Source organism: Paramormyrops kingsleyae, chromosome 11, assembly GCF_048594095.1.
Source record: "Paramormyrops kingsleyae isolate MSU_618 chromosome 11, PKINGS_0.4, whole genome shotgun sequence".
In the NCBI taxonomy this organism is placed as follows: Eukaryota; Metazoa; Chordata; class Actinopteri; order Osteoglossiformes; family Mormyridae; genus Paramormyrops; species Paramormyrops kingsleyae.
This window is the reverse complement of record NC_132807.1, coordinates 26022355-26035957: the sequence shown is the minus strand read 5'-3', so window position 1 is coordinate 26035957 and position 13603 is coordinate 26022355. Positions and strand designations below refer to the sequence as shown.

General features: G+C 43.0%; 1 protein-coding gene across 2 annotated transcripts in view; it reads right to left on the bottom strand.

The window, feature by feature from the left end:
* The window catches only part of LOC111832763 (carbohydrate sulfotransferase 8-like), a 143745-nt gene extending 135009 nt beyond the window's left edge, over window positions 1-8736 (bottom strand). For both annotated transcript variants that reach the window (XM_023790449.2, XM_072718351.1), the window contains exon 1: window positions 8002-8736. In XM_023790449.2, the coding sequence (XP_023646217.2) occupies window positions 8002-8009 (8 nt within the window). In that variant the 5' untranslated portion in view covers window positions 8010-8736. The remainder of the gene's footprint in view (window positions 1-8001) is intronic.
* Window positions 8737-13603: the final 4867 nt, after the last annotated feature.

The following is a 13603-nucleotide window of genomic DNA, read 5'->3' as shown; positions in this document are numbered from 1 at the left end:
GAAGGAGCGGAGGAAGCATACAACCCAAAAAGAAAGGGGTCCCCCACTATAAACGTAAGGGAAACCTGCTCATATATTATTCAAACAACTTGCCCTTTAAATAACTGTCTTTTAAGGACTGTTTGACATCCCCGGATTAATAATTAAGGAGCGACCTTTTCCTCATTATAGAGGATGGACAAACAGTTCTGAGCGGATGAAACAATCAATATGGCCACTTACGCCTGATTTGTAAAGACCAAATGTGGGCACACTGCATGCTGGGACGTTCCGGATTGATCCGCCCTTGGTTGAATTGAGCCTCGGCGCCTGTTTGAGTGAAGCCATGGGGGACGGGGCATGAAAGAGGCGACCGGAAGCGACCGGAACATGGCGCCTTCGGCAGACGACAGGTTCTCTCTCCGTTCCGGGTTAGAGATGATCTGAGTTCACTGAGATGTGCCCGTCCGTCAGAGGCGGGAGCAAGGAATGTGGCTTGAGGAATGCTTGGAGCGGACACCAGGAAGGAGTGGGGGGGGGGGGGCGGCGAATATTGTGAGTTTCCCCGAGCAAGGCACTCTCCTCCCTGCTTTAGCAAGCTTTTGCTAACAGAAAGACGCAACATCTTGTTAAACGATACCATGTGGTTCATCTTCAACTCTGCAAAAGGGGGGGGGGGTTTAGAGGCAGCATGGGAATCAACGAGGGTGTGACCTTTCCATATGGAGAGCAATGGACTATGGGTAACTGATCATCCACTATCCCAGTTGCTTGTTTCCAGATGCAGCCATATTTGAAACTTTTCCACAGATGCTGGGTAGAACTCTACATCATCTGAGGCTCATTTTTGGCCGTTAATATCATTCTGAGTAAGAGAACTGGCAAAGTGAGTGAAATATCTTGTTTAAAGTTCATTCCATACAGTATAAATGATCTTGCTCTGCAAAACGCCCTCGCGCCTTTTGTGAAATGTTTTTGCTTGTAATCCATCTGCTCAGAAAGTGTGCAGCTTCACAGTAATGGAGCTGGTGGCATTACTGAGCAAATGTTAATGTACCAGATCGTCGCTCCGCTATGATTTATGTACGGCTACGATATCACCCGAACAAATCTCCCAAACACGAGCCCTAGCAGAGCCTAATTTTAGTGCCTGCCCACCTTTGGTTTGAATTAATTCGAGGTGGGTGTTAAAATTCCAGCGATCAGTGTTTGCAGTTAGAATGCAGTAGAACTAGTGCAAACTGTCACGTGTTCACTTCTCTCAGTAAAACAGGTTCCTTTTCTTGGAGAGAAGTCTGCAAATCGAATATGATTGAGCAACTGTGACAGACACACTGAGGGATGATATTCCGCAGTCCATCCCGTAGCTGAAATTATCCTTCTTTGGTCAAAACTGACAAATGATATGCAACATGGTCATTAATCAAGCTGTCTTAAGATTACTCCAGGCTCCAGTTATAGAAGATACAAAACATAATATACCGATGCTTTATTGCTGTTCTGTGCAATAACAGTTTCTTACAGTGACTTATGATTCAGGAGACGAAATCGATTCTCACAGCGTGGATCATAGCTGAATTGTGGCACCAGGTGGCATAATCGTTAAAAATTGAACTTGTGACCTCAGGGAAGAGCACTACTTTTATGTTTTGGTGCAAGATTCTGGCGCTTAAAACGAACTGCTTCAGTAAATTCCAGCTGTGTAAATAGAGAACACAATGTGCAAAATTGCCACCTATGAAAAGTCCAACCAGTAAAATGGCAAAACAGGCAGGAGAGGAGGTGTAAAGTAATGTAGAGTCCAGTTCTCCAAGCGCAGGGCAAGTGTGGCATTATGGGATAGGCCAGAGTGAACGAGGTCACTGGTCATACATACACCCAGTGGTCAGTTTATTTGGTGCACCTGCTTGATGTCACTGCAACTGAACACACAGAGCATAGACACAGGGAAACCTATCAGGAAAATTCACACACTGCAATGTCTAGAGCTTACAGAGAAAGCTGCCATAAACAAAAATACATCCAGTCAGCGAAAGATCTCTTGCTGAAAACACCTTGTTAGTGAGCCAGGTCAGAGGAGAATGGGAAACTCATTAAAGGTAACAGGAAGGCCATAAGTGCAAAAGTAAGAGCTTTAGTACAACAGTGCTGAGCAGAAAGGCTTCTCTAAATGCACAATTGTTCAACCCTTGCGTTGTGTCCAAAAGCCAAAGGTGCCATGAAAACAAAAAGGGCCTTTATTGAATAATACAAAGCATGGAAACAAAACAGGATCACAAGGGGTCAAAACAGGAAGGCTTAGCATGGGGAAGAGCACAGGCAACAGGAGGATGGACTGGGGATGGCAAGAGAAACAGCAATTTAAGTACAAAAGACTAACATGGGGCTAACAAGGCAGCTGTGAGTGATTTCCACACAAGGATTAGGAAAGAGAGGCAAGACAAGAGGGGTAAACAAGTAACTGGCGTGGCTTGCTAGGGCTATGACAGGGCAGGCAAATGACAGTGCCTCCCTCCCCGAGGCGTGAACTCCGGGCACAAGGGTGCAGACTGGGCATTCAGGGACTGAGGCAATAGACAGGACAACAACAGGGTTGGGATTTGACATTCACCAGCGCCAGGACAACGGAACTAAACACCAGAGTTGGCACAAAAGGATGGAGTTCACAAGAAGGATTGGATCAGGAACACACGACAAGACACTAGGGGCATAGAGTAGACAAAGGCAAGAACAGGGCCAGCACACCAGGACGGACCCTCAGGTCCTGCAGTCCAGACAGCCCCCTAGGAAGGTCCCCATCCCAGGGTCACCACCCAGCTCCCCACGGTGCAGAGGACTCCCCAGATGTCCCCAGGTCACCATGCCTCAGTCCCTGGCCTGTTGCCCTGCCCCACCTTTGCTTTATTTTGGCCTGTGTTCCCTGTGGTTCCCTCTTATGTGTCCGTTCCGGTCTCTGCTGCCACTCTGACTAATATCACAAACTCAGGATATGTACAGGACAGAAATGTAGGTTTGGCGTGACATTCTCGCACATGCCGGAGTGACAGCACTGCCACCATCCCTGGCTCCTTGGACAGTTTGTCCCCTTCTTCTGCTTCCCGGACTTGGTCTGTACTTCAGGGATGCTCGCCCCCCCCCCCCCCCCATCCTAGTCTGCACACTGGGCATACGGCCAAACAACACTGGTGTTCTTCTCTGAAGCACAAGGGAAGAGAAGCTTTATGATCGTTTAATATCATTCTAGATGAATATAACTATTTGTTTACAGACCTGTACATTAAAAAGGGATGCAATCACACACAACTGTCTTATTAATGAAACCCATTGCGACGATATTCCAGTATTCCACCTGATATTTTCAAGGCATTCCCAGCAAACAGGAATCTGCCCCCCAAATGTTTAATACATACCTTTTTACTTCATGGAAGACACTGTAAAGTTTATAACTTCAAACTGATGCCCCATATTATTCCCAGTGGTGTTCAGCGTTTAGCTGAACCTCACATGCAGCTCTGAGAATTAAAAAACAAAAAAGCTCTGCATGTCATACATAACTAAGGAAACCTAGATGAGGCTCAGCTCTCTTCCCTTAAGGGTGCAAAATAGAGTAACATCCGAAATCCCACGAGTCCCGCGCATAAAAAGACGGGGTAGCCACGTGTGGATATATAATACACAAAGAAGGTGGCTTGATGTAACGATGCAGGTTTGAGTACCGCTGAAGTTGAACATCCATAGTGAAGTATGGAGATATGAATACAGTGGGCATTTTTGACAGAATCACAACGCAAGCTAAGCTGCAAAATGGAAATAATGATGTTACTATTCGCTTGGACACCAGCTACATCCACCACTTGCTCTATTTTTCAAAGCTCGGAACCATCAGGCCAATAAAAAAAGTATGTCTGTCAACCAGCCATAATATGACTCTGTAAAAGGACGCGTATAATACTGCAGACTACATGAAAAAATAGGAACTTGAAGAGGCACGCCTCGCTGTTGCAGTTCCCGCCTTTACATGGGGCCCTCTGTGATGCTTTCAGCCCCCCACTGAATGCCGCAGAGACAGACGCCACGTGAGCTTGGCCGAGCTCATGCTGGGACCCACGGCTCAGTTCCAACAACCGGATCGTCCGCGGTGACACCACAAGGGATAAAAACGAGATCGAGTGCCTGATGGGGGGGATTGGAGGGGGGTCTGCCATCCAGAGACGATTCACAGCCATGTGGCAGCTTTTCGCATTCCATACACCCCCCCCCCAACACACACACACTCCCTGCCTCTCCCCCACCCCCCCCCCCCCGTCTGTGGGGGCCGTCAGGGAGGCTGTTTTGCGTTTGCCCCTAATTACAGACCCGTGGCCTTGGTATAGATTTTCCCATTACCGAAACCGTCGGAGAGCATTTATTTCCAAAGACCCCTTCTGCTTCGCCTCCGCTCTGCACATGGGAAAGAAAAAAACCCCCAGAAATTTCTGAAGAGGAAATTCGGGGTCGGCCTCTTATTCCTCAGCGAATGACAGCAGCAAGATGACACCTCCCAGCCGTGACAGCGACACGTCGGGGGCCCTGGGTACTGCCCATTCTGATTTGTAAATAATTAATTTCCCTTCAACGAGACAGACAACATAAAATATTCAAAACCTAATGTGGACAAATAAAACTTTACTTAAATTTCTGTCACTGAGGACTAACATTGAATAATGTATATGTCTGGGGGGGTCCAGGGGGGGGGGCTCTGCTAAGGGCAGCAGGCCATGACTCATAATGAGGGAAAGAGTGCAACAGTAATTATAGGAGACCCTGGGATCCAGAAGGAGAAGAAAAATTCTCCTTTTTATTCTCAGCTTGTCCCAGGTACCAATTTTTTATAGGAGAGAAAGTCAATGTTGGATGTGCAGCACTGGAAAGTCTGCTCCCAGATTCCGACACCAGTCAACAGTCAAGTAAAATTAATTCTGGACAGTCTTTTAAATTTCTTTTCTTAATAAAAGTTCACTTCCATGCCATACAATAATCGGTAACACTTTACTTGAAGCAGTCTACATAAGGGTGACATGTAACCGTCATAAGACCATAAGTCCAAAAACCGAATGACACATTATGACAACAGTCATAAACATCAATAATGTGTCATTAATGTGCATGACATGTGTCATGTCATTCTTATGACGGTTACATGTCCCCCTTATGTAGACTGCTTCAAGTAAAGTGTTGCCCAATAATCCATCCATCCAGGGATGCGTGTGTAAGGTGGGGGGGCTCCACCCAAGGGGGCGTAGAACACAAGGCAGAGGTTAGAGATACAATAGAGATACCAGGAAGCATGGATGTCAGAGTAGGAGGAGAAAACCCAGAAAACCTGCAAGACACGGGGGGAGTACACACACACACACACACACACACACAAACTCCACACACACACACACACAAACTCCACACACACACACACACACACACACACACACACTCCACACACACACACACGCAAACTCCAGACACACACACACAAACTCCACACACACACACACGCAAACTCCACACACAGACACACACAAACTCCACACACACACAAACTCCAGACACACACACAAACTCCACACACACGCAAACTCCACACACACACACACACACGCAAACTCCACACACACACACACATGTAGGGTAAACATATCCTTATGGGGACCGCTCATTCATTTTCATGGGAAAAATGCTAACGCTAACTATGACAACCCTAACCCCCACCCTGCCCTAACCATAACCATAAGTAACCTGACAATATACAAGAGTTTTTGCATTTTTAATTTTTTCATAGCAGTCACCGATTTTTATAAAATAGAGTTTTCCCTTGTGGGGACAGGAAAATGGATATTTATCACATTATGGGGACATTATGTCTCCATAAGGATAGGCAAACCCGCTCGCACGCACACACACACACGCAAACTCCGCACACACACACACACACACAGAGTGGAGGTGGGATTCAAAGCCCAGGACCTGGAGGCGTCAGACAACGGCTAAACCCAATGTTCCTCCATATTTACTGTGCATTCAGTCTTAAAGTAAACTGAGGCTTACACTGGCACGCCTCAGAGGGAATAACAGAGGAAAAACATTCTATCCGCACAACCTACTCCAAACATTCGGGGAAAAGCTAATTGCGGTAAACAGCCAATGAAAATGAAAACTGAATTCCTTCTCCTTTGTTTTGTTAGTTCAGGTGCTTAATATTATGTATACCGAACACCCATTAACATGAAAAGGCCTCTCTCAGTGACTGATTTAAAAGCGGTTCACTGTGTTTTTAATATAAATGCACCTTTCCCATTAAGCAGGTATCTTCTTCAGGTATGTAGTTTACAGTAAATATTCCACAATGAAGAATAAGGAGCTGATGAAGCAGGTTGGAAGGAAAGTGGTTTAGGACCACAAATCAGAGAACGACTGGTACATGGATTATTAAGAAAGAAAATTATTAAGTGTTACTCATATCGGGCTGTTCATTTCAACTGGGGAGCCACTCAAGACAGCATATAGCTAGAGATGAGGGCTGCTCCATTATGGCACAAATTATAATCACAATTATTTCAGTCAATACTTCATCATGAAACAAAATGCGGCACAATGATTGTTTTATCTCAATTGTTTTGTTTTGATAATTGTTGGAAGCTAAAATCGTAATTGAATTTAAAATTCGATTATCTGCCCAGCCGATATTAGAGATGCTTCTCTAAAGACAACAGTGACTTTGAAAGAACCACAGAGACAAGCGAACTTTTCCAATATTCTGGCTACTGCACTAAGTTACCCAGAGTGGTAGGTTGACAAGAAGGGGGTGTCATTAACCTACATAACTGCTGTGGGATTGAATGAGACAAAACATTCCGTAGTCCAGCATACAGTAACATCCAATCTGCACCGAATGAGTCAGGCAGGGTTTGTGGCTGCATCTCCTATGTGAAGACTCCAGAACATTGTCCATATTTGTAGGTGGTAAATAGACAGAGGCAAACTCACCAAAGACAGCAACAATATGGCTTAACAGATGGGTAATGGACGTCCTTGAAGTCCGGTGAAAGACTTCCCAAGAATAGGCAACAATATTCACTCAAACGAGGTGAATCACTCTTTTCTTCTTTTGTTCCTGCTCACATTTTTTTTTTGTTTTCATATACAACAGATCTCTGTTTGAGCACTAAATATACACACATGCTGTACAATAGTTTTCCTGATTGTTTTTTTAGAGGTTTTTGCCCAATGGTCTATGTACTGTAATGAAATGATTCAAAACGATATTCATTGCTTCTAAATGCAAATTTTAAAAACCAAATTTTTGAGGAACGGTGTGCGAAATTTCAGTACATGAGAAGGACAGGTAACATGAAGTTGCCCTTAAAACCGTATTTTAAACTATCCCTTGTTGGTTGAACAACTTATTTTAGTTCAGGGCAACTTAGCAATATAGACCGATCACCGACATCACAGCAGTTAGTAGGTGTAGCGATATATATTGGAATCTTCTGATCCGGTAAAAGGCTGCGAGATACAGTAACTTCTCACTATTATGAAACGATTAAATTGTATCGTACAGTTCGATGATGCCATTATTACATGCCGTTTTTCGGTCATCCTATTATTGCAATCCCATTTGAAGATTAAAGTCTACTGTGCATTCGATATAGAAAAGTTGAACCAGAATACCCAATTGCATATAAAAACGAAACACAATAACGAAGTTACAACACACCGACCCTCTAGCGTTGACAAACAGTAGTGAATATTAACAACGCTATCCACCTGTTACAACAGATTACAGGACAAGTGAAAGGCCGGGTTGAACACTACAACTTTCAAAAATATCTTCAGACTTTCTCAGTATCTAGGACGAAGGACATTTAAACATAAAAATGACAGCGATTTTAGATATAGCCCTTTAAAGTGTATAGATCAAGGCTATAAAGCGGCATTGTGGAAGACAGGGAATCCCCAGAACACGTAAAAAACAGGTAAATAACTTACCTTTGCATAGGTGCCAATTACCATAGAGCTGGGATTGTGCGATTGTCTTCTGGCTTTCACTGAGCCGGCGATCTATTGCTCCAGCTGAGTTTAGTGCTGTAAGAAGTGCGGTTCGTATTCAGCGTCGCTGCGGGAAGAGTCGCGGCTTTCAGAAACTAACGATGATTGGACGATAAAAACACCCCGCACGCATCTTTAAGCGTTATCCTCCTGGAAATTTGCTCTATAGGGTGCAGATCTTAGCGGCCGACCGCGCGATCGCGACGGCGGCCTGAAGACGCGACGGAAACTTTGACGATCCGCGAGTAGATAACGCCGTGACGCTCCGGCGTTTCAGCGTTTGCTTCCTACATCCCATTAAGTCCTCGGGGGAAACTGATGATGCTGATCGCCTCCAGGCAACCGGCGCAGTAGCAGTTTCAATAGGTCTCGGAGAAGACTTGAAATACCGACTTACTGTAACAGACCACCGATTTAAAAAAGACTTTTAGATACGAGAATACGATCATATAAAAATAAACGCGTTCCGCATGAGAGAAATGGCAGAGTAGGCAGTACCGATTGTCTGCATTGCTGTGTAAATGAGGCCAGTTTAAAAAGAGAGGCTGCCGGCACATGTCCTGGACCTGACTGGAAGCCCACACAGTGTCAGTGAATCAGCAAAGCATCTTCAGTTATATGTGCGTCTCCCGCAGCTCAGTAATGCGCGTCTTCGGACACCGTGAAGTGCGCCGGTGGGTGCTGGAGCGCGCGCAGGTGCGCCTCAGTGTAAAACCACAAGGACTCCCTTCACTGTACGCGGTAATTACGGAGTGTTTCCTTGATGTCTTAAATAATGTTATTACTGGATCAGGAATAAAAGGGGGACACATTACAAGTGTATTTCAGTACAGTGTTTTTTTTTTTTAATAAAATACTTATACATAGACTATTATTAAAAATGACGGGGATCACATTAGTAACCCTTACTTCTCGACCAATTAAGCAGGTACTTGAGAAACATTTATTTTCGATAGCAAATCAATTTTACGTCACGTTTCATTAATTGGAGGCTCATTTAAAGTGTCTGAAGAGGATGGAAATGTTAATCGGTATTCTTAATGTTAAATATCAAGAGGAAAATACCTCTGATGTGAGATAAGTGAAACCATTATCCTGAAATAAAAACGTATGATAGTGCTGCTGACTATGGGCGTGGGAACGGGCTGCGTCTTGGTAGTTTAATTCATTGTGAATTTAAGATTTTTCTGCATTTACTGTGGTCAGGAATTCCTCTTAGGATCGTACCTTTCCTGTGTAGGTTCACGCACCTCTCTACAAATGAGCGCTCCGTAAAATAAATTTAAAAATATCCTGCAAAACACAAGCAATACAGATTTGCATCTTCGCTGCCTGTGCGGCTCGCACTGCATGTATTAAAGCTGTGGTGCGATCGTGTCGAGGCATGAGGTTCTGACTCATATCCTGCACGCACCTTCGCACTTTTTCCCTCGTGATGACAATGTCTCTTACATCATGGACCCCATTTAGTACTGGCGCCAGGTTGATTCAGTAGGGATGAGGTAATATCCAGTGGGGTTCCGCTCCACATTACGAATGCCAGTAATGATAATCGCACTTTATATTTAATAAAGCTATAGGGACTTTTATTTCTTTCCACATATCACAAGAACTATCATTCTCATGCATTAATTACTTTGCATTAAAATCCAGAAGCATCTTTGGGGAATATTTGTCTGATCTTCGGTTAATTTGGGATTATGAATGACGGTCCGTCTAACTTCTGCACGGCCCCGGCTCAGGTGTCGCGGGTAAACAAACCAAACGGCGTTTTAAAGCAGCCACATTTCTATGGCCGCCAGGACGTGGCATTTCACATGGGTTTTACGCCTGAGGGGGAATGAGTCGAACCACAATTATTTAACGCTGCGTGATTTCAATATTTTTCTGCATGGCTGATTGCAGTTAGTAGGGGATTTTAATCACATTCAGATTTTAGTACATGAGGTTAAATAATATTTTTGTTGATGTGGTCAAGTAAATAATTCAGCCGAGTAGCCTATTTTATATATATATGTGTGTGTGTTTTGCATATACGTATTTATTTGCATACTCACACCATACCGTATAAACAATATTTGATGCATCGCAGCATCTGTACGTATAGCTGAAGGCAATGTCATCTTTGTTATGACTTCAGAGACGTTGCCTTGCTTTCTAAAAGACAGTTGCACAGAATGAAAAGGCTAAATGTTCCTTAGGAAAAAAAATAGTTCTTGTATATAATTTATGTTTAGTTGTGCAAATTGACTTCAAAGTCTTAAATATTTGCATGTTTTAGATGTGTTTTACATACTGACGTGTACAAAAATCGAAGAAGGAATAACAAGGAGCGCTCAATATTTACGCATACAAAGATAAAAAATTTTACGACGTTGACGGGACTCAACACTTAATCAGTATTACATCCAACATAAGAGATAATATCCTCCCTTACTTGAGTAAAGCGCCCTCTACTGGACTGGGGGAGGAAAGCCTCCTTCCCCGTTGACATACATTTTACTATTTCCAGCTTCATGTCATTATATAATTTACAGTTTATGTTTAAGTTTAAATATTTTAACTGGCTTTCTTGCGATAATATCAACAAGTAAACTGTAACATGTAGAGAGCATCTAGAGAATTACATAGTGAACAAGCAGAAAAAATTTGTGCAACAAGTGTTACATCACTAACTTTTGCAAAGAAGTGTGCACATTCTGGTTCTGCTCTTTTGATGAGATTGCAGCTGAAACAGAAATTTACGGCAAGATTTTAACCTCAAGCTTTTTTTCATGGCACTGCTTTTAAGAGGAATGGAAATTCCATTATGGTCTTCACCTCCTCATTTCCATAAATAACACAAAACAATATTTTTTGTTAAACATCAACAACATAGATGGCTAGGCATACTTTACAATATATCCAGATAGAAATGCTGCATTTTCTATAAAAGGTTCCCTGAAGAAGGGAAAAACTGCATCACCACACTATCCAAAATAACAAAATATTGCCCTGTGACCCTGACAAGGATAGGCGGTGAGAAAATGAATTGACTGATGGATGGACAATATTATATAATAATATTTATTTTTTCAAATCAAAGGATAATGTATGTAAATTTCCCACATGTAACATTGTATTTTGTTTATATACACACACACGCACCCACACACACACACGCACACACATGTAGGGTATACATATTCTTATGGGGACCGCTCACACGCACCCACACACACACACACGCACACACACACACACACACACACACACACACACACACACACACACACAATCTTGTTTAAAGAATAAATGTACTCACCAGCCCTCCAGACTGATCTCCTTACAATGCAGAAATGCCCTTTCTCTTCACCAGATCATTTCTTCCCGGAGGATGTTTGCTGTAGTGCACTTCTGATAAGAGGCTTGGTCTTTGATAATGTCATGTTCACGATAACCGAGTCAGTTCAACCTCATCTAATAACTTCGGAGGCTTTCAGCAGCAGCCGTCTTGTCCGGCAGAGTTGTCAGCGAAGAGATCCCAAGGTCTGGATCATCGTTAAGGTCAGTCAACGTGTAGGTGTTGATCGGACGTTTCAGGCTAGCGTGTGAATGCAGAACAGTTTCTGGCCAGAAGGTTAACTGAATCACGTGACATGGGGCCAAGCAGGGAATGGGATCATTATTTTGAGGAATTAGTTTAGTTTCCAAGGGTAACAGGCATTGGGTGGGGGGTAGGACTGGTAGCACCTAACTAGCTGCAGTTTGTGTCATGGATAGAAAACAAAAGAAAACTGACAGCAAGGGGTCAGGAAAACTTCTACAGGGCTTAGGTCCAAGCTAAGCTAAGATATTTCTGCATCATCATATTTAAGTTAAAAGTCAACATAATGCTGTCTTGACTAAAATACAGCAATCACGCAACCCGCTCAAACCAAACCCAGCAGTGCTGCATGGGTACATTTCAGTCATTTTTAATATTTGCAAGGTTCTCCCCACGACCCTGAATAGAATGAGTGGTTACTGAAAATGGATGGATGGATTTGCAAGATTAAACTGTGTTTGTGTGAAACATGGCACTTCTCCAATGGCATTTAGGAACCAAGCCGTACCCAACCCATACCACCAAGAGAGACTAGTTAAAGCATGGTTTGATTTTCCACTACAGAAGGATCGGCTCGATGTACTCCATGCTAATTTCTGTTAGCAAGTCTGTGCGAATCACCATGTTCTGTTAGCATCAAACGGTAATGGAATTGTGGTGTTTTGTGTGTGAATAAAATATACATTTTTTTCTCAGAATGTGTGGTCATGTGGTGTGCGAAAATGTTTCGTATGAGCCATACGTGGTAATGCATTTAGAAAAAAAGGTTATCCTAACAAGCACTACTAGTCACACTTCAGCCATTGTGGATAGGTTTTGGATAGGTTTTAGATAGGTTTGGCACCTAGCTGCATCATTTGCTCTTTCCGCAGTAAAAATGACGTTAAATTGGGTACACATGTAGAAAGTAAGTTTGAGAACCATACATTATAGCAGAACCACAGGTCTGAAGAAGAGTAGAGAATAGACAAAGCTACCAATCAGAGTAAACGCAAACTTAATTTTATGGCTTACACACTTTTCAGGAATCAAAAAATGTATTGTCTTGGCTTGTGTGTGTGCCCCATCTTGGGTTATTCCCTGATTTGCACCTGTAGCCTCCGGGATAAGCTCCTCCGCAACTCTGCATAGGTCAAGCGGTTTCAGAAACTGGATGGATGGATGGTTATTGTCTTGGTACTTGGATCAGGAATCATTTAATAGGGGAAAAAAGAAATAAAGAAATGCTAATAAAATTGATAAAAAAATTACCAACCAGCTTAGTGTTAAATCAAAACCTCAAGTCTTTCAAATCCCTCTCTTCATAAATTAAACCAGTAGCAAATACATTTCTAACGCTTAATGGGACTGGAATAACACAAGAACAAATGCACTGAAACAAACATTCTATAACATTCATGAGCATTTTTTAAAGCTGGCTAGAACATTTATCTTCTCCCTCGCTCTGCTGTGCTCTCCCTTTTGGTATATGCGATGCTATCCTGTTAGAATAATTGATACAAACTCTGGCCTGTCACTAAAAATAAAGTTACCCAAAAATACATGGACGATGCAATTCTGACCATTCAATTCTGAACCAAAAGTGTTTGGAAATCTCACCACAATAAGAAGATTAATGTGGACGCAAATGAGAGTCAAAAGAATGTGAAAATCTAACAACAGTGAGGAGAATATCTGTCTGTCTGTGATGTATTAAGCCAAGCTGTTTTCAGTTAGGTGTTATTTAGAATAAACTTCTTGGTCTTCTTGGATCAATTAGTCTTTCGATGTCACTGAGCCACTCCTGACTGTGACAGATCCCACCTTTGCTGCTATATGTCTTCAGATGGGTCCTTCTGTCCCCTGGGATCACTGAATCATGTTCAGGGATCTTTACTGACTCAGCAATGGCATAACTCTAGCCCCTGTCTAATCATGGACCATCTGTCAGGCATGACAAATGTGGAAGACCTGACC